General features: G+C 41.6%; 1 protein-coding gene across 5 annotated transcripts in view; it reads right to left on the bottom strand.

Annotated features, from left to right (window-relative positions):
- Positions 1 to 20022, bottom strand: part of PIKFYVE (phosphoinositide kinase, FYVE-type zinc finger containing) — a 69151-nt gene that overhangs the window by 16687 nt on the left and 32442 nt on the right. For all 5 annotated transcript variants that reach the window (XM_080400239.1, XM_080400241.1, XM_080400240.1 and 2 more), the window contains 16 exons: positions 19100 to 19162; positions 16921 to 17050; positions 16393 to 16573; positions 14956 to 15030; positions 14183 to 14290; positions 12234 to 12374; positions 11415 to 11541; positions 9064 to 10250; positions 7528 to 7628; positions 6258 to 6329; positions 4461 to 4632; positions 3145 to 3323; positions 2539 to 2652; positions 1124 to 1232; positions 857 to 1011; positions 226 to 316 (listed from right to left, as the gene is read on the bottom strand). In XM_080400239.1, the coding sequence (XP_080256365.1) occupies positions 226 to 316; positions 857 to 1011; positions 1124 to 1232; positions 2539 to 2652; positions 3145 to 3323; positions 4461 to 4632; positions 6258 to 6329; positions 7528 to 7628; positions 9064 to 10250; positions 11415 to 11541; positions 12234 to 12374; positions 14183 to 14290; positions 14956 to 15030; positions 16393 to 16573; positions 16921 to 17050; positions 19100 to 19162 (3005 nt within the window). The remainder of the gene's footprint in view (positions 1 to 225; positions 317 to 856; positions 1012 to 1123; positions 1233 to 2538; positions 2653 to 3144; positions 3324 to 4460; positions 4633 to 6257; positions 6330 to 7527; positions 7629 to 9063; positions 10251 to 11414; positions 11542 to 12233; positions 12375 to 14182; positions 14291 to 14955; positions 15031 to 16392; positions 16574 to 16920; positions 17051 to 19099; positions 19163 to 20022) is intronic.

Here is a 20022-nt window from a genome sequence, read left to right as displayed (position 1 = left end):
AATCACCAAATCTTAGTCATAGTCTTCTGTATAATATGGCTCTTGATTCACATCTTTAGGAAAAGATACATGCAATTCAAGCTTTTACAGCTGAAAGCTACATGATGCAGTAAAACAAGTTTACTAATTATTAAAGTGAACTGAAACCAGTCTTAAGACTACTGTGTTGCCCCAGGGGGGTAAAAAAATAATATGTTTAAGTAGCTTCTAGCCTGCTACTTATACCTTGCTTTCTTCACCTTGCCTCAGTCTCCCGGGGCTGGGTGGTACTGATGGCCGTTTTCTCCCTTTCTCTTGTTGGAAGAGATCCTGCAATCTTAAAACAAAGCAGGGGGGGGAAATAAAAAAACACCACAAAACACACCACCAAAGAAAAATTAACCAAAAGGTAGGTTACGGATATTAGCTGTGAAAGGCACAAGTTATAAAGTTTCTCCACAGTAGCATGCAGCCTTCACAAGTCTTTACTGCAAGCTCAGATGCTTGCTAACATGTGCCAAAGCTATGTTTCAAATGGCAAGACACAACATTTTCTTCACCTCTGAAGTAATTCCACCCAATTGCCTACTCATGCTCCCCTCTTCCCCTCTCTTCCACCTTTATTCAAATGACACTTTCTCCTCTCAGATGCAAGCTGTGCTCTACAACACAATACTTTTATTATACGGCCTCAAATGATTTTCTGTTCCAATCAACCAGCTCTGTGGTCTTAACCGGCAGAGGACATTCAGCACAAGCTGTTCAGATTATGTTATGACAGCAAGGGTGCTATAGGAAGAAAAAGTACAGAACCTCTTCCCACATACAACCAACACATTATCAGTGTTGCTCACGGTTCCAGCACGTGCCCTCTTACCTGTTGTTCCAGGCTTGCAGCATCTCACAAAGTCCTTGCTTTTTAGCTATCAAAGACTCAAAAACAGATTGCAGCTGTTGAGGTGTATCTAATGATGATGACAGCAGCCTTGCTTGGATTTTCTCAGTCCAGTTTCGAAATTCCCCCTCTTCCATCTGCCAACAGAAAAACTGTCAGTGTTCTGTCACCAGAGATGACACTAGATCCGAGTGGCTTCTCCACACACTTTGCAGCCTATGGTCTGCCAATGCAGAAGGAATCTATTACCTCCTTTTGGGCAAAAAGGTCTTCCATCTTCTCTTCCCTCGTTTTACTGAAAGTATCCGTTTTCAGAGAAGCAAGGCGGTCATCAACAGCAAGATACACTTGTGACACCCTGTGAACAGGGATGCAAAGAGTTAAGCTGTGACTACTTAGGACATCTTCAACATCCTTTATTAAAGTCTGAACGTGTTTAAGGCTAGCGTTTAAAAATGCAAAAGACAGCATCTGAGAGTCTTCTGCACAGTAGGCTGTCCCACTGAATTTATAGAGAAAGTTGGAAAAAAATTGTTAGTATAGCAGAAACCTAGAAGTTACACACATTGACGTTCCTCTCCACCACTTATTGTTTGCAGTGGAAGCTGTCAGAGCACAACACAAAGGTCACAAATACCTTGCTAGCAAAAAGGAACTGTTGTGTCACCTGTGTCTAGGAAGACTGGGGCTGCAAGCTAGACCTCCACCAGCAGGGCTCAGGGACAGCCAGGGTGAGAGTACCTCTGTTTCAGCTCTAAACAAAGCTCCACGGGTTTTGAAGTCAGGCAGTCACAGAGACATCAGCCACATAGGAATGCCACCACCGGGCAGAACAGCAGTCAGGCTGGATTTAATAGTTTCTACCGTGCCCACCTCCCACCTTTTTTCTCCTATGTTTAGAAGGTGTCTAGGCTTACAGTAGTTTACCTTAGACTACAAGAAGGTACCAGACTGTCTGCTGTTACCATATTCAATAGCTAACAAAGGTAACGTCTTTTACATACCAGAGAGTTTAGTTGCCACGCCACCAACATAACAAAAACAGTTCTGTTAGGACAACAGATCTGAGCAACGCTTTTGCAGTTTTTCTGGCCTGAAGGCAGGATTTAAACTTGGTCAGATCTTCCAAAAAAGGAACATTAGCAAAGTGTAAAAAGCATTACCTGCAGTTTTCAGATTAAACTGTCTAGGACTACCTCCCTCTGTTCCATTTTTAATATTAGAGAAGGAATTAAAATACTTCATGAGTGCCCGAGTAGGCATTTCTAAAGAAAAGGTGACATTTCAGACACCAGCTGAAGGTCAAATTTTCAGTGGCTACTTGGCAACATCATTTAGAAATATGCTGTATCACTCAGATATCAATGCAACATTCAGGGATCGAGAAGAGAACCTTAAATTTCTACCAGCTATGTTTAAGCTGAATTGCCACCAGACGAAAAAGTAAGAAATTAGTACAGAGCAGGTAAAGGTAATAAAGGAGATTCCAATGTCGACTTCCCTAGAACTATATACACATATAAAGGTGTTTTAAACCACTACTTTCCAAATAAAGAATGAATGTTTAGCAAGTCTTATTTATAGTAGCAAAAATAGTTTTGTGTTCTGCTAATAGAAGTCCAAACTACAAATAAGCTGAGGAAGGCATTGAAAACAAAGCTTACTTTTGAGAGAAATCTTTGAGATCCTGTAAAATAGTAACCTTTAACGGAGCCTGCCGTTTGATGTAGATCTTGGGCAGTGGGACACACACTTCAAGCAGCCGGATTGGGGAGTAGCTGTGAAGGCAATACAACAGCTATTAACAAGATTCTCCCCACACAGTGCTAATTCCGCACCATACTGCCGTTTGTGGCCCTTATATGAAAAGATACCGTATCAACGTGTCCTGGGCTTTAGTCACTTTTAGTAGCAGTAACACCCAGTTCATTTATCTCCTAAGCAAAATGTAAAACCACAGACCATATTGCAAAAACTAAGTTCTGAACATTTTCAAGATCAGACAGCGAAAAGCATTTCCCTTTTGTATGACGAACTGGAGCCATCTACTCTTAGGAACACTGCCTACCCACCCCAGCCAGAACAGCGATGGCACTCACAATGCCCTCTGCAAGCCAGCACACACCCCTGCTCCTGTGGTTACAGCGCAGTTACGCTACCCCATGCTATACTCAAAGCGAAGGACAGACCTGATGAATCCTTACTAGAGGTACTATATGCTTCACATAGTACTAGAGAAAGACAAGGAAGTTTTTAGCAGTGGACCTCACCTGAAAGATGCCACCATCTGATTATAGGAAAAATACTGGTGATAGTCATGGTGAATGGAATGACCACAAGGCTCGGCATTGGCCCTCCGAGTGTACTGGTGCCCATAGAATCGCAGCTCAAGGTATTTTGCGAAGGACATGGACCAAGAATCATTAGAAAGAGGAACAACGGGTGTCACCTGAAAAATTGAAAGCCAAGTGTTTTAATTTCATCCTGCCACCAAGATTAAGGACAGGCTAACCTAGCCAGTAATCTAGTATTTCTAGTACCACAAGTACCCATGGCCCGAAACAAACTAAACAACAACAAAGATAGCATTTATGCAAAGCTAAGGCTAACACATAGTTAAAAATCAATTGGATAAACAACAGCTGCTAGTTGATGATGACAGCTGCTAAGCTGGGGGACTCCAAACATAACCTTGATAGAGACTTATCTCTCAAATGCTATTTCCCTGCATAGAGACAATTTCCAGCAACAGCGGTTTCATCATATACTTTTCCCCCAGTGATTCTTCAGCTACAAATACGCTGGTGTTGCTCTGCAATGTATTTCAACTTCAGCAGTGCTTGCAAGCTTATAGTAGCCAATTGCTTTATATATACTTAATAGCCACAAACATATTAGTGTTTACATGAGCACACAGAAATGAAAGGTTAGAGAACAAGCGTATATACAGCCGTGTAGGGCTTGCCTTCAGCAATTACATTAACTTCCTCCGGGTATCATTAAATCCAACAGCCATGTTTAAGCCGGTGTAAGTATGTGAATTGAGTCATCCACATGGGTAATTGAGATGTTTTGCATTTCAGGCACTACATGAATCTTTTTTTATTGTTTTATTTCTCATCCCTCTGAAGGCTCTCAAGTTTTGCAATGTTTAGCTTGAAGTAAGTATCCAGTTGGTAATGGTTTTTTAGCTAAATTACAGAGCAAGTTTCAGACAATACAGAATCTTACTATCTTGTGGGTTTTTAAAGCAATTTATCATTCCTCTAATGAAGATTTTACTTACTTTCTAATAACTGCTAAAGGAAGTCTAGACACCACATGGACACACTGCACTGTCCAGTTCATAGCAGATCAAAGAATACCAAGTGGTTTTAGCCAATTACTAAGCCAGCAGGTCTCAGTGTCTGCCCTTCCCCATGTACGCATTCCTCTGACACTCGTCCCGATTCACTGCAGGGAAGGGACCATACTCTTCACCTCTACAAGGGCAACGCCATTTTTTCAATGTGTCAGAAAGTACAGGGCCAGCCACAACAGGAACATTAAATTGGAACAGCGATGATTCTTAAATTCACATCCTTACCTGTTTGCACAGTCTACACCAGGAATAAGTCAGAATGGTGTGCTGGTACCCAGGGACCGGGGAGTCCAGCTCCTTTAACACAATTTGCACACAGCCTTGCCCGTGAACAAAGCGACGAATGTGGTGCACCATTGGTGTTTCACAGAACATGCTGGGGCACTGGTAGGAAGGCCTTATGCAGAGAAATGGAAATACTTATGAATGATCATATGCTAGGTACTGCTGAAGAACTGATTCAACATATCTAAGGTGCCTTTTAATATCACAGTGCTATTTATCTTTCCTGTAAAAGTCTCCAAAGCCTCTAGTGAAGGCTAGTGTTTAGGGAGTGTGAACTGTAGTCATTTAAAATAGCATGTAGGGAAGTTCCCTTGCCAGCAATGTATAGGTCCCAAAAGCAGTGACTAGACACTGGTTGCCATCACAATCTTTTTACAATGTATCGCTTTCTACCAACATATTCCATATAGTCCACAAAAGAGGGATCAAACACCTGGAAGTGCTTGGCCCCAAATTAGAAAACAACTTTGGCAGTGCACCATAGCAAAGGCTACTGAGGACAAAGATGTGCCAAGAGTCTTCAGAATGGTAACATTTCAGCTCCTTAAGGAAGAGGTGAGCAAAATAGTGCCATATAACTAACCTCTCTGAACAGAAAAACCCATGACCTTTCTTTGGATGGGTTTCTTTTAGGTCAGGGAAGAGAGACTGACATCCGAGAAATAAAAGCTGAATCGTTTAGGTACCAAAGTGAAATAGGAATTCTTCACAAAAAGGCAGAAAGATCCCAAAAGAGCCCAGATCCTCCTTGCTTATACTGCAGGGGGGAAGGAAAGAATTTTAATTCCTGAAACTACGGAGACTGAGAAGCATTTGCTTTAGCACACACCAGCTGGTCAGCAGAGAGAAACAAGAACTCAGAAGTGGGCAGCTAAGCCCCTCCTGCTCAGTGGTCAGCACAAGGAAAATTACTTGTTCCTCCAGGGAAGGCTGAACGTTAAGAGCATTTTGCTACTGCAAGTGACCAATGGAGAAAACTGGGTAATCTTGTCTTTTGAGGAGCCACAGGATACCCATCCAGTTTCACAGCCTGCTGAGACTCTGTGTGGTGTTCTGGCAGTACTGGTTATTACTGAAACATAACAACGTGCACCTCTGTCAGATGAAATAAATTACACAGTACTCTGCCAGGGCTAAAGGTCTTCTGGACTATTTACCTTAGCCACCTTGCAAATAACACAATGCCTTACTCTGAGATGTTCAGATAACACTAGAAGAGTAGGTTTTTTCCCCAGAACTTGTATTTAAGTTCAAATAGGAACCTCAGAAAACTGTCATCAGTACAGTTGTTTCCCTTGGAAAACAGCCACTTGGAATACATGCTCAGACTATTAACTAGGCCCTCAAAGCCCTGATCGCTACAAGAAAGCGCTGAGTGCACACATCCGTCTTTATGAACTTACAAGTCTTGTTTCATAATCTGTTTCACCTGCTCATTAAAGGAAATAAAAGGGACAGGAACAAAGTGGGAAAGCTGTGGATGTATTTGCTTGTAAGGTATGAGCATGAGTAAGCGAATTCTTACATCCTGTTCCTATTTCACTGCAGCATGATAATACAAAGGGAGCCACAGATTTAAGTGGTAAGCTTTACAAGGACACATCTGGCTCTGCAGACTTGCATGCTATTGTCCTGAGTGCACAGGGAGTCAGTGAAGAGGGCAACAGGTCGACTTCACACAGCGATCAAAAGCTTTTGTTTTGTTTAGAATGAGACTTAGAACGAGTTCCTCCTCACCTGAAACAGTAGCGCTCCAGAAAAATCCCTAGAGTCAGGTCATTTTTCCCATAGAATTCCATGGTCACAATCCTAAAGCAGAGAGAGAAAAGCTTTAGAGGGTGGATATTGCCACTGTTAGCTGTGCAATAGCCTTTAGCTGCACAGATTTACACCTGCTGCTAGCTTTTTGTCAGCCCTGTACACCTTCAAAGGCTTTTTTTCCTCTTGGCTACCCTTCCTTAGATCCCTGCTGTCAAGTTTCTTAACAATGAGATCAGAGTCTTACAAGAACAACTTTCAACTTGACATTTAAAAGTCAAATACAATTCAACCGCACTTCTAAAGATCATTTTCAACAATATCTATGCACAGAAGTCTAGAGAGCTTGAAGCCTCAAACACTAACATTTAAACAGTGACAAAAACGGTACAACCAGAAGATGAAAAAAACCTTAAGAAAACTTTATTCTTCCAGAAAACTCAATAGCAACTTTTGTTTTCTCAGAACCTGAGGGGATCAAGCCATTTAAAATGTGTATCAGTTGAAGTGTCACAATTCAGACATCTCTAATATCAGTAATTTACATCCTCTTACTGTTGCTGTTCCGTAGGCTTATCCCCACCTTCTTTAGTTCATTCCTAAGCTTTTACAGCAAGTCTAGACCTTTTCTTGTAAGTGAGCCACCTCTATATTTTCACCTGAGTTGGATGATGAAACCCCAAGACTTGCCCCGTTTAGCAGAGCTAAAAGCATGTCATAAGTTGCACACAATTAACAAATTACAGCCCCCTAAACTGGAAATTCTTAATGCCACTGACTATAATATGAGAAAGTTAATAATATATTAAAACGGCACTCTCAGATAATACAATCTAGAAGTATTCTGAGATTCCCTCAAGGTTTGTTTTGGGGCTTGGACATTCTTCTGTGTTTATATACACTAACTCTTCCCCACAAGACTTCATGCAGTGCCCTCCCCACACATTTATTACTCTGCAGTGAAAGGACTAACTAAAGCATTCTGGTTTAGGCTGGGCTTTTTCATTCATGCCCTGGGGATTACAAGGGCTATGGTATACTGCTCTGGATCCACCCAACCCGGCAAGATAAAGTTACTTTGGCAACAGTTCCTGTTACAGGATGGGCACAACCTACCAAGGAATCCTCAAAGAAATACTGCTATATGAGGCAAACACTGACCTTGATTTGGGAAGAAAAAAAAAAAAAAAAAAAAAAAAAAAACAAAGAAAAAGCAACTATACAAGTTGTAGAGGAGTCATTTTCGTACCAGGGGCTAACACAGGCACTTGGAGCATTGCTGGACTGAGCAGAAGAGCTACTGAAGAGAACACAGAGCCTCTGATGGTTTACTGGACTCAGGCAATCCACCTGACAGAGAGAAAACAACTTATTTACTGGTTACAGAGACCAGACCACATAGAACTCCCAACAACAAAATGCTATTCTAGTAGTTTTATTTAAACATGAGTCTCTGCTTGCTCCTTTTGTACAGATTAACCTTGCATTATCTCTGAGCTTCAGGTCGATTTGTACCATGTATAATGGCTATCTGCAGTTTTTAGAACAGCATAACTAACATGCATAATGAAACCAATGCATACGCTTTTGTGCGTGGAAAGCTAAAGGAAACAAAAAACAACAAAAGCCCCAAGACAAAGATCTAGAGTCTCCAAAGCACTGTACAGTTTAGGACATGTTAGAGTCAAAACTCTGCCAATATATTATGCCTCAATTACTCATTCCGGCTACAGAAAGACTCCAACTTTCTGTCCTTGTGAAGAGATTTACCACGCTGCTGCTGGAATGGAGCTGTTCCCCCTTCCACACCCCACACAACTATGCAGTTACCAAATACTTTTCTTTGATCACTGAATAAATTTAAAACAGCATGAACCAGTCTGATCCAGAGCAAAGGCTTGTCTTACAGTTTCTAAGATTATGGCCTGTGAAGCTACACAGATTTACGTTTAAGCACCAATTAAAAAGTGACTTCTGCTCATGAACTTGAGAACAGACTGGCTCAGCAACTAAAATGTTTGACTATCTCACTCACATTCATAGACTTTTTCCCTGAATGGCTTGCAGTTAAAGTCCCAAGATCCTTTTCCTCAGATAGAAGTTAGTTGTTTTCATGGCAGTTTCCAAAAACTTTAAATATTTTGATTACAAGCACATACTGCCTGCCTTGCTTTGAAATTTCAAAAGATTTCCTGCAATCCCTTATGAGATTCTCAGATTTCTTCAGATCACCCGAACTTTTACAAACAATCTAATACTTCAATGTAATCAGAGCCCACTGCTGTTTCCATGGAATAAAACCTCTGAAGATGCAAACATTACACTTCTGGAAATCACCAGTATCAGCAGCAAGAAAGCTCAGTTTCAGAAACTTCTTTAAGTTTGCTCTCCCTTCATGTACTCATTTCCAGGAATCAGTCACGTACAGCTGAGCTGAACAGGCAATGTACTACACTGACTCCAGGCTGACTTTATATATGATTTGAAGTAGTGTTTCACTATCTCTTCCCTTCTCAGGAAAATTTTTGCAATCAGTCTCTTGTTCTGCTTTCTTATATCCACATAGTCCCTGGTTGTATTGGCTTGTCCAGAGCACTGCAATCTAAAATGCAGTTTTGACCCAGTCAAAAAAAACCAAAACAACAACAAAAGACAACCAAATAAAACCTCACAAGCAAATTAAATCTGCTCTGCTTTAACATTTAATATCAGACACTACACCACCTGTATTACCAGGAGAAACTGACGTAATCTGAGTTTTCAGCAGCACAGCTTTTAATCTTACCTTATGAGACCATGAGGATTCACTCTGAGCCAGTCCTTTCTCATCCTCTTCAATTTTACACCCAGTTTTTCCAGTAGGGACACTAGACACATCCTTACTTTGGGCAAAGGGATCTGTGCTTTTCTGTAGTATTCTCCCTCCTCTGGCCCGATAGTCAGCAAGCATTCTGGCTAAGCTCTGGCTATCACCTAGATGTTCTGCTATTCTAGTATTAACCAACTCATGAGAAGGTAAGATTTGGATAGCCTTGGCTTGGATACTCCCATTCATCCCTTGTAGCCCAGAGAGATCCCGCAATAATTGTCTCTTTCTTCTGCTCTCCAACTCCTTGTATTCCTTACTGAGGAGAGGAGACCAATAAACTTGCTCAGGGAAGTATTCCCGGGCAGGACACCTCATGCCTTTTTCAGTCAAAAGAAACGGTTCGCGAAACGTCAGTACAGGAGAAATACAGAGAATGACATCTTTCAACTCCTGCTTGAATGCTGCCGAGTAAGTCTTGAGACGGTCCTCAGAAGAAGTTACCTCTTCCGTGACATATAAACCAGTATCATCCTGGAGGGGGTCTCTGAAGACTCTCATCTGACTCTTGGACTCCTGCAGATCATCTGCCTGTTGAAGAGGCTCTAATGTCTGGCCATCCAGAGTGACCAAGTGCTGATCCATGCCATGGAGAGGCAGCAGGGATGTTTCAGGTATTGCTGGAGGTACAGAGTTGAACACTGGAAATGGCAACTCCGCTTTGTGGTGCTCTTGCTGTTTTGAGGATGCTGTTGCCAGCTGACTATTCTCTTGATCGCCTCTCTCAAATAAACCTCTTTGTTCAAGCATGCTGACCTCATTAGAGGACACAGACTCAGAGATCACAGGCAGCTTTTCAGAGGTTAGTTCAATGTCTCCAACGGCTGTGCTGAAATCATCACCACTGAAGAGGTTCTGTTGTTCATTTTCATCTCCTGGCTCCTCAATAAGGGAGTGAAAGGAGGTGGTTTTGGTCAGAGTAGGGGGCATGGCAAACTCATCCATAAGGAAAGAGATTTCTAGCTGGGAATGATAAGCCACACAGACCATGAAGATCAGGATCTCCTTCACACGGGCCAGCTCATACTCTGCAGCACCACACAACTTGATAGTGCAGCCCAGGTGCTGGGGACACCCTTCGAAGAACATCAGGGTTTTTGTCTGATCTAAAAGAAGGGAAAAAAAAAAAACCACCAACAAAAAGACACCCAAAAACCTGTAAGAATTTGGATGACACCTAAGAGCAGGTTACCTATAGTTCTCACACACTGAAGAGACCGTAACAGAAACTAAGAGCAAGTAACATTGGTAGCACAACCCAGCTGCAGAAAATCACAGCACTGTACTGAAATAACTTATTTTTGCAAACATAACAAGCATTCGCTATAAAAACTTCTCCTGCTTGGTAAAACAAATCATCGTAAACTCCAAGTGAAGGCCACGTGAAACACATTGGCCTAAACAGTGTATTCTAAGATCAGTGTAGATTCTGCAGCAGTGAAGCAAAAGAACCACTATCCTTCCAGGCATATTTGCTCATCTTTACAAGTCAAAAGCCTGCAAGATTTTGAGTGCAATTTAAAGCCTGGGAGAGGGCATGGGGAAAAAGTGGAAGTGATGCCAAGACTGCATCTCCACAAAGATATGTGTCAATAGAATTTATGTGTGCCAGTACCACTAGTAACCAGAAACAGCATTTTTTCCTTTGCAGACTTCCATTGCCTAAAGGGGGTTACAAAGAAATCTGGTTTCTCAAAGGTACACAATGACTGAACAAGGGGCAGTGCACACAAACTGCAACAAGGCAAATTTTCATTGGATATGTCAAGGCTGGACCAGATAATCATAGAACAGCCTGGGTTGGAAGAGACCCCAAAAGATTCTCTGTTTCTGTGTAGAAGAATTTTTTATGGCAAAGTGATTAAGCAACTGAACCGATGCCCAGACAGGCTACAAAATCTCTGTTCTCTAGTATTTTCAATAGTTGGCTGACAAAGACCTGAGAAATCTGATCCTGCACTGAAATTAATCCTTCCTGTTCAAAACAGGAAGTTGGACTAGACAAGCTCCAGAGTGGCGGAAAGAGAAAAACCAGTCTGGAAGAAAGAAGCCAGCCTAATTAAAGTCTGGTACGTCTCATCTTAGTAAGATCATGCTTTTGTGTCTGCAGCCAGTTCACTGTAGTTCCAAGATCTAACAGAAGTAAAGAAAGAAGAGCAAGAAGGATAATACTTGATCACACAAGGCAACCAACAGTTCAGGTCTAATTAAGAGGAGCAAGCATTTATCCTTTCACACACACAAGCTAAGACACATCAAGCTTTACTCACCATTGGGCAACTGAAAAACTTGCATATAAAATTTATGACAGGTTCCCAAACGTGGTTTGGTCAACAGTTGATCCATTGACATCACTAAGTCTCCCTGGGTCATTCGACTTACCCGGTCTAACACTTGCTGTGAAAGTGGAAAGAACAGTAAGAATCTACGGTGCAAAGAGGACACTAGCATCCTTAGCTTGCTCTAAAAAACCCAACCAACCAACAAAAAGCCAGAGTGATCCAGGAAGCTTCTCACTGAGATGCAAACTCGGGGTTAAACCCAGTCACACAAACACACACCCACCCACAATATACCAGAATCTTAGAAAAGCAGTTGGGTAAATATTTCTGGTGAGAAGTTAAGATTGTGCCCTTCCTCGGAGACGTCTGGATCTATTGAAGTGAAAAGAGCTCCAGGAGGTACAGTGCCGTCAGCACAGGGCTGGCTATCAGGAGCTCAGCCAACTCCCACAGCTGCTCTGTTTGGCTGTCTGTACCCTGTCTCACAGGGACAGAGAGGCTCTCTGGCGACCAGTGAGGACCCATGCAGGATATCTGCCACAAATAGGTGTCAGAGTTAACTACAGTCAAGCCAGGGTACAAGGACCTACCAAGCAAGGACACAGCAGAACAGCTGTGAAGAGCTGAGGAAAAGGCATTCGCTAGGTTTGCCTAGTTTATCTCCTTGGAAGAGAAGTACTATCAAAAAAGAGCTCAGGTTTAGTTAGAGAAGAAAATAAGAAAACTCTTTGCTTTCTCCAGGGAGCTTGCTGTAAGAAGAAAATACAGAGATCCAACACAAGGCCCAGTCTGACAGGAAATGCTCACCGGCTTGACATTGATGACCAGAGTGATACCATGCTCCAAGAGCATGTCCTGAGCAATGCGGGACACGGTCTTCTCAACAAGGACCAAATTAGGCCTGACATCAACTATGCGCTGTACGTAGTTCTTCAAGAACTCCCTTTCCTGCAGACAGGAACAAAGTTTGGCAGTTAACTACTGCAAACCCCTCTGAAAAACGCCACTTAAATGTTTAATATTACTTACTCATATATATATATATATGGACCTTTCCTATAAGGAGGGAAACTTGCTATCCAGAAAGCACTGTCAGCTGCCCATTGTGCCCATTTCCCCCACCCCCACAGCACAACATCCAGTTTACAGTAATTTGTTATACACTAATTGCGCACGAGGATATAGTCCAATGACAGCCTGAAGTAAGAGACTTGCAGCAGAATCCAAACATGCATATATGCACCTATCTCCTTACATGGAAAAAAGGCTTTATGCTCAAAAGGTGCTAGAATTAGAGCATCCTAAACCAAAGCTGTTTGCAACATTACGTTCTCCATTTTTAGATACATGCTAACGTTGAGTGCTGGCAGTCAGGGACACTTCCATTCATGAAGAGTATGCTGATGCTCTACACCCCTACAAACCTATACACAGAGCGTCGGTCCCTCAATCTGCACTTGGGGACAGTGCTTCTGGAGTGGGATCCCAAATGCTGCACACTGTAAAGTTGTTCTTCTAATCTCTCTGGGGCTAGAAGATGAAGCCCGCTTTCTGGCTTCATCTCACTGTTCCCCACGCACTTTTATTACCATGCACGGAAAGAGGAAGCAGGCCTGCAACTCCGTCAGAACTGAAGGCCTACACTGCTATACAGCTTCCCAAGCCAGGTATTCTCAACTGTGTTATTGTAGCTCACATCAGTCAGGTTTTAAAACTTCCATGCCAGAGAAAGACACCACAAAACCAGTTTGCCAGCTCCTCAGTACACAAACATTCACATTAGGGTAGCAAAGATAAAAGTTATGCCAGAAGCTAACCTTCTCAACTGAACTACTATTTCACTAGCATTTTCTGTCCATTAGGACTTTCATGCAGATACACAAGTAGTTATGATATATATAAAGTAGTTACGAAGCAGACTAATAATCAGAGACCAATATTTTTAAAGTACCATAGATACTTCTACCCCATTCAGACAACGGACAAGTCTCAGTTTAAGCTTTTACTAGAAAACCAACTCACTAGGCAGAGACAAGTTCCATTGCAAAAGCTTTCACACTTGCAATCCTGTCTAACAACCCCCAAACAGAAATGGTCTTAAATACATGCTAAGGAAATAGTCAAATACCAAAACAAACGTTATGGCCCAAGCTCAGCAGAGCACCAAATACCCTTGCTATGAGTATGCCGGCAAACACCTGAAGACAGATTCTCAGACAGGAATGCAGTGCGTTAACAAAAAGGTCAATCCATTTCAGCGTTTTCTTACTTAAGGCACCTCCCCGCTCACAGGGGCAGGGCATCTGTTCCAAAGCAACATTTCGTAGTTCATCACTTCATTAGGTTCATTGTTGTCCCATTTTTTCAAGCCTGACAAGAAGTAACACGGCTGCAACCTAACTCTCAGCTATACTGACTTTTCTAATGTTTCTTCACACACCTAAACCGTATCTAGCTCTGACTTTTGAACCCTAAATTCCTTTTACAGCATATCATTAAACCCAAAATATTTTCTGGAGTGCTGCATTTAATTGTGAGGATCAAAAGATCATTCTCAGTACATGTAACTCAATAACAAAACCCCTCATCACGAGACCACAAGTCTGTACTGTATTTACTGCAGCAGTTTTCTTTGCTAGCTGCTCGAAGAGGAAATTTTTCTTTCCTATGTGAACCCACTCACTGAAAAAAAAACAACAGATGTGCACTGATCATCATTTTGTTTGTTCTAACCAAGAACAAAAGCATGCTCTTACCTGAAGTACTATAGGGTCTATGCAGGTAAACTTTGTTTCTTCTCTGTAGAGGTACTCAATTGAGCACTTCAGCAGAAGAATTTTGGGATTTTTTAAGCAAGAGTTCATCTAAGACAGATACAAAAATAGTTAAAATAAAACCACAAACACCTGAAATGGAAAAAGTACACAAGAAAAAAAGACAGGCTTCCCCATGATTGATTCCCTGCCCCTACCCCCCAAAGTGTCTTAGCTACCATCCTCCTGCAGATCCAACTACATACACATTCTTCCTTCTTATGAAGATGTTACATCCAGTTGTTGGAATTTCACAGCACTGTCCAGTAAGAGTGCAATGCTAGAGGTTTCTACTCTCACCCCCAAGTCTTGATACACTTTAGAGCAAGCCTCCATCCAGATCACTTCTAGCTTGACCTCCTGCCTTATTTGAAGGCTGACATTACTATATTGTCTTAAGTGCAAACCACAAATGCCTTTTCCCGGCTAAAACTTAGGGTAACTATTAGATGCCTTCTGGGGCGGTAGGGGTGGAAAGGATGTTTTTCCATACGTGCATGAGGAAAGCTTCCCCCCCCAGAATCTCTAGGCTACAAGAACACAGCTTGACAAAGAAATGCTTTAAAAGCTGTTCTTGTTTAGGGTCTTCAACTAGATAAAGTTCACAAACCTCCTGAGTGGCAAGAGAAACTTCACAACGCAGAAAGAAAATCACAGCACACTTGTTTCCTCAACATGCACTACAGCCAGCACTTGATCAATCAAGCCTACATTACCTTTTTGTGTGCAACATTCTTAGTGCAAACAAATCCATTCACCACCATGGAGTCAAACTTCTTTCCACCAGGAATCTAACAAAGCAAAGAACATTTTTAGAACTACTACACATTCCCATAACTTCTAGTGCAGTAAACCTAACACACAGAATACCTCTTGTGGCTGATGCGCAAGCATCAGCTACACCCTCAATTATCAGATGAAAGATCAGATACAGTCATGCTGGACACACAACTCTTTTCCTTTAAAGTCTGGCAAACTAAGGACAATATGAAAACAAGTACTAGGTTCCAGGATCTCTACACCCCTCCCAATACATCCGTGTTTGTTAAGCTGGGGGTACACTCTGGAAGACAATAAGGGAAGCTAACTTCTATAGGCCACAGGGAGCATATATGTTTGCACATGCCCTTTCCACTAACAACAAACAACATGTAAGGAAAGAGAAGGGAGAGGGGGTGAAGGAAAAAAAAAAAAAAAAAAAAAAGGAAACCAAACCAACCTCTACCTACTATTTGAACACATGAAACACTTGACTGGAGTGCCTACAGTCACAACCAATCACAGGAGTAATAAACAACATGGAACAGGTTTCTGAATAACATGTTTCAGTGGACATTTCTGTTACCAGCATGCAAAAACAGCAGACAGCTACAAAGAGCTTTCACTTCTGAACATCTGCTCTTTGAACTGGAGTTTCAGGAGAGGCAGCAACAACTGATGCTGTCTGAAGAGAAGCTACAGAGCTACTACCAGAACCATAAGGCTCTCCTCATCTCTTACATGGCTTCCGAACAGAAGCAGCCTCCCAAGGTGAATTTTGCCAAAGAAAAGTAAACTCAAGCCTTCGATCCACAGTCACACTAGCTCCTTGGATGTTACTTTCACATCAGCCTCTCAGAAGAAACTGCATGCCACAACTCCAGCCTTACAGTTCAACAATGCCAACACCAGGCCATCTGGCAGAACTGGATGCACCATCCCATAATAATTAAGTTTTCCTCTTCAAGAAAGTTGGCTTACTTGGCATGGGAGGAGTTCAGTCCTCTGTAATGGATAGTTACAGGGCAATAGATTGCTACATAGAGTCCTGCAAGCTACTTAGGCAGCATTCAGTACATCTCCAATCCAAGCACAAAAGCAGCAGAAACCAAAAAAGGAAGCAAGTCATTACAGAGGTGTTGCTCTTTGCTATTTTCTGCAGCCTACAGTCTGAAAGAAGAGGTCAGCTCCAGGGCATTAAAGCATCTCTCACCGGACACAAAGTTTCTTCTGCAGAGCTTTTTCCAGTATCCCATCCTACCCAAAGGCCATGTTGGCCAGTTACACCACCGCACATGCTGGGGGCAGTAGGAAGGGGACTCCTCCCTTCAAACAAGGGGTGCTGCCAGCAGCTGCATCCTTTTGTTTCCCTACATCCACTGTGTGAAACTTACTTTTTTGATGTGGACAAACTGACGGATATCCATGTCGTCATCTCTGTTCTTGACATCAGGCCGTACAGTTTGAACTACCTGGCAGACCACAGGTACAATGATATCCCTCCAGGACAGTGACAGAGACTCATTGTACAGAAGCTGCTGAAGCAGTGCCATCATGTGGTTGTGATTAGCCGATCTGTAAAAAAGGCAAAACAAGTAAGATTTCTTGTGAGAAAAATACAGAGCAGTGATTAGCTGAAGTCACATTTCAGAAGTAAAATTAACATTTACAGTGCAGGAAGTCCTCTGAAAGAACAGCTGCCTAGAATGTTCTACAGTCAGCTGTGGTCCTATACTTCAAAATATAAAAACTCATATGAAAAAAGCAATCAAAATATACTGCAAAAATGCTGTTTTCTTAATGCAGTTTAGTTCCTTGTACTGTCCACTGTAGATCAAGTCCCACTGAAAGCTGGTGGGATAGAGGGGCTTCAGGAATTGTAACTCAAGATATTCAAGTTCCTTTTTCTACATGTTTCTTACAGCAGTCTTTCCATGGCTTGTTTCTCTCCATTCTCTTCTCTCAGCAGATCCAGATTGCTGTGGTGCCAGCCTAGCGGTGTGAAAAAGAGTTCTTTGGACTTCTCCTCCACCCTTCTGTTGAATAATGACTCTGTGAGAGACAAACAAACCTTGTTAATATAAGGTCACAGCTGAATGCCTGTGTCTTTCTGAAAGGCTATTTTGAAAAGGAAAGAATATACTAAGACATAAGTCTAAGCCTCTTGAAATACTCAGTTTGAGCTAGATGTCATGGTAACATGATGCTGCAAACAGTATTGATTGTAACAGTGGTGAGTGTACAAAGGAAAAGCGAGCTACTTAAATTTTTTTACTGCCAGTATAGAGCAGACAGTTGTTTCTTCTGGGATTGAACTGTTAACAAGTTTAAGATAAGAAAAAACAAAACAAAACACCCTTATATCCTATTTTAACTATAAATCAGCAACAAATTCCAAATAACATGCATATTCATAATGCCCTTTAGACTTAGAGCATTGGTCAAAGGCACTAATTTGATCTACAAAAAGCTGCTGCTTTGAAGACATCTACATGTAAGTGGCATTAGAAGATCTAGATATTTCATTCAGGCTGCAGCACAAGTTATCAAAAATATCTTGGTAAAGGTCTTGTCTAGCACACCTCTAAAACGTATTTTAATGAAAAGCTATGCTACCAATTCATATGTCAGATTTTGACTCTTTATGTGACTTGCAGCCCTGATCCCACACACCGCTACTGCTCAGGTGTGGATGGAGCTGCCAGCAGGCTGGTTCATCTAGCCTGTGTCACAGTGTTTAATACTACAGAGTTCTCAAGGATCTTCTTTCATGAAAAGCTTGCACCACTTAAGATCTCAGCCCGCTTTCTCACCTTGATCCACCCAACCATCATGCACACAAGAATCTCTCTGCTATGATAAATAGGATGCCAATAAAGGCTATATCCACTGAATACAATTTTTTAAATCCTAAATATCAATATAACCTATAGCTTTTTCTGCTTTTTGAAACAAAAAGCATGTTTCAACAGTATAAGACAGTCCTCACTTGGAGGGAGGGGGCCTGTCCTTTTCAATCACTGTATTCTGTGGGAACTCCTTAGAACTGTTCTCTGTTTTGCAGTACCACGATCAAAGGTTATTTCAGCACAGCCTTCCGATTTGAAAGAGTTCCTAGGTTATTTCCCACACAGGTCCTATGATATTATAGAGGGAAGTTATAAACTTCCCCATTCCCATAATGGTTGACTATATTATAAGCCATTTATGTTAGTAGTGTATAATTTTCCATCAGCAAGTATGTAAGCCTTCAGATTTCAAGCTTAAAACTCCTCAGAGTGCATGATCCAACCGCAAAACCCTTACTCAGCAGTAATCTGAGGAGTACTAAAAAAAAAAAACCAAACCAACTTTAAAAACAAAAACTAATTTCTTCCAGATGCTCCATGCCCAAAATTCGCTGTGTAGAAGATTAACAGAAGTTACAGTGTTTTTTCCTCTTTCCTTTCTCCTGAAAAAGCTCAGTGAAAAACTAAGCATCAGTTTAATCAAAGACTTTCTTCTTCTGGCTGCACAGACATTGGGGTTTCCCCCGCTACTTCCTTCTCTTACAAGCTCACTAAAATCAACGGCATGAACTGGGAGGAAAAGAAACCCACAAGTGCACCTGGAAGTGCACAATGGAAGGCACAAGGGTTTTAAAACTCACAACTGCATCTAATGGTGTTTTATTTCAGAAGCAGTAGTGATGGTGGCAGCGGCAATGACAGGAAACCCAAAAAGATTTAACAGATGAAGCTTTAAGCTACTCTGTAGAAGCATTCCAACTAATCATACCACATCTTCGTTTCCTTGCACAAAGTTAAAAACTGGTTACTTAAGTTTGGGAGTGGGGAAGTTGTGAATAGACTTGTCACACGTATTTTTAAAAAAGTTTTTCTTTGAGTGCTTTTGAATGAAGAAATCTGAGAAGCAAAAAAAGTTTAAACTTGCACGTGCATTCAAAGAAGTTAGCTTATCTACCAGTTTTGCCACAAATAAGTTCACATTTACTGTCAAGTAAATATTTCTAAAGGGTCAGTGCCCTATTAAAGGAGTATCAAGGAGTCTTCATCATTATATTAAAACCACACAACAGCAACATTTGAAGTTTCTCCTTACCTTTAATGAAAGCATCACTTATAGAGAACATCTGCTGCCCACCGTTTTCAGGATTCAAGTACTCTGAAGGAAGAGAGAAGAGGGAGGTAGGCGGAGACAAAAAAAAAAAAAAAAGACAGGTTACACTGGTGTGCCCATATAATTACAAGGTACACGCCCACACCAGAAGACACAGCATTACTCATCTTAGTGTTCGGTCACCAATTTAGCAACAGCTTGATGAGTGTTCAAGACAAGAATATCCTCTCATTCTTGTTCTATCAAAAAGTTCTAATATGACAAGAAAATAGTACTTACTACTGTGAAGAAACAAAACCAAAAGTAGACATGAGTAGAGACTGAACTAGAAAGATAAGATTTTGCTTTTCCAGTTGACCCACTCCACATTTTTCTGCATCTAAGTACAAACATGTTAAGCTGCAAGCAGACACCGTAGGAACATCCAGACACTGAACAACCTTCTGGTCTAAAATACAGCTTCAGAAACCATTTTGCTCTCACACTCTGCTGAAGTACATCAGACAGAGAGAGGCCAGCCATAAGATTTATCTTACACAGTGAAGGAAACAAAACACAGCCCACCTTTCAAGAGCTAAAAGTTTACGTCTAAAATTAAGTGTTTTCAGGAATCCATGCTGACAGAAGCGGACTCCCAGCAATAAAGGAAAGCAAGAGATATATCACTTTACATATAGGAAGTAGCATGAAGCTCCATCTACTACCCTTGCTTAGCTTGCTAGATCTTGATCTTTCATGCAGGCTGGCTGGCCACAAAAAGCTTGTTTTCTCCAGAGGCCACTAGCTTGTTGTGCCTTTAGTCAGTTCCTTGCTTCTATAAAAAGGGATTGTACAATGCAAAAACAAGAGCAATGGCCCAATTGCTTATACAATGATCCAAAGTCCACAGCTAACCCTTAATCACC

The sequence above is a fragment of the Falco punctatus genome (assembly GCF_963210335.1).
Source record: "Falco punctatus genome assembly, chromosome: 8".
Classification (NCBI taxonomy): domain Eukaryota; kingdom Metazoa; phylum Chordata; class Aves; order Falconiformes; family Falconidae; genus Falco; species Falco punctatus.
This window is presented reverse-complemented; position numbering and strand designations above follow the sequence as displayed.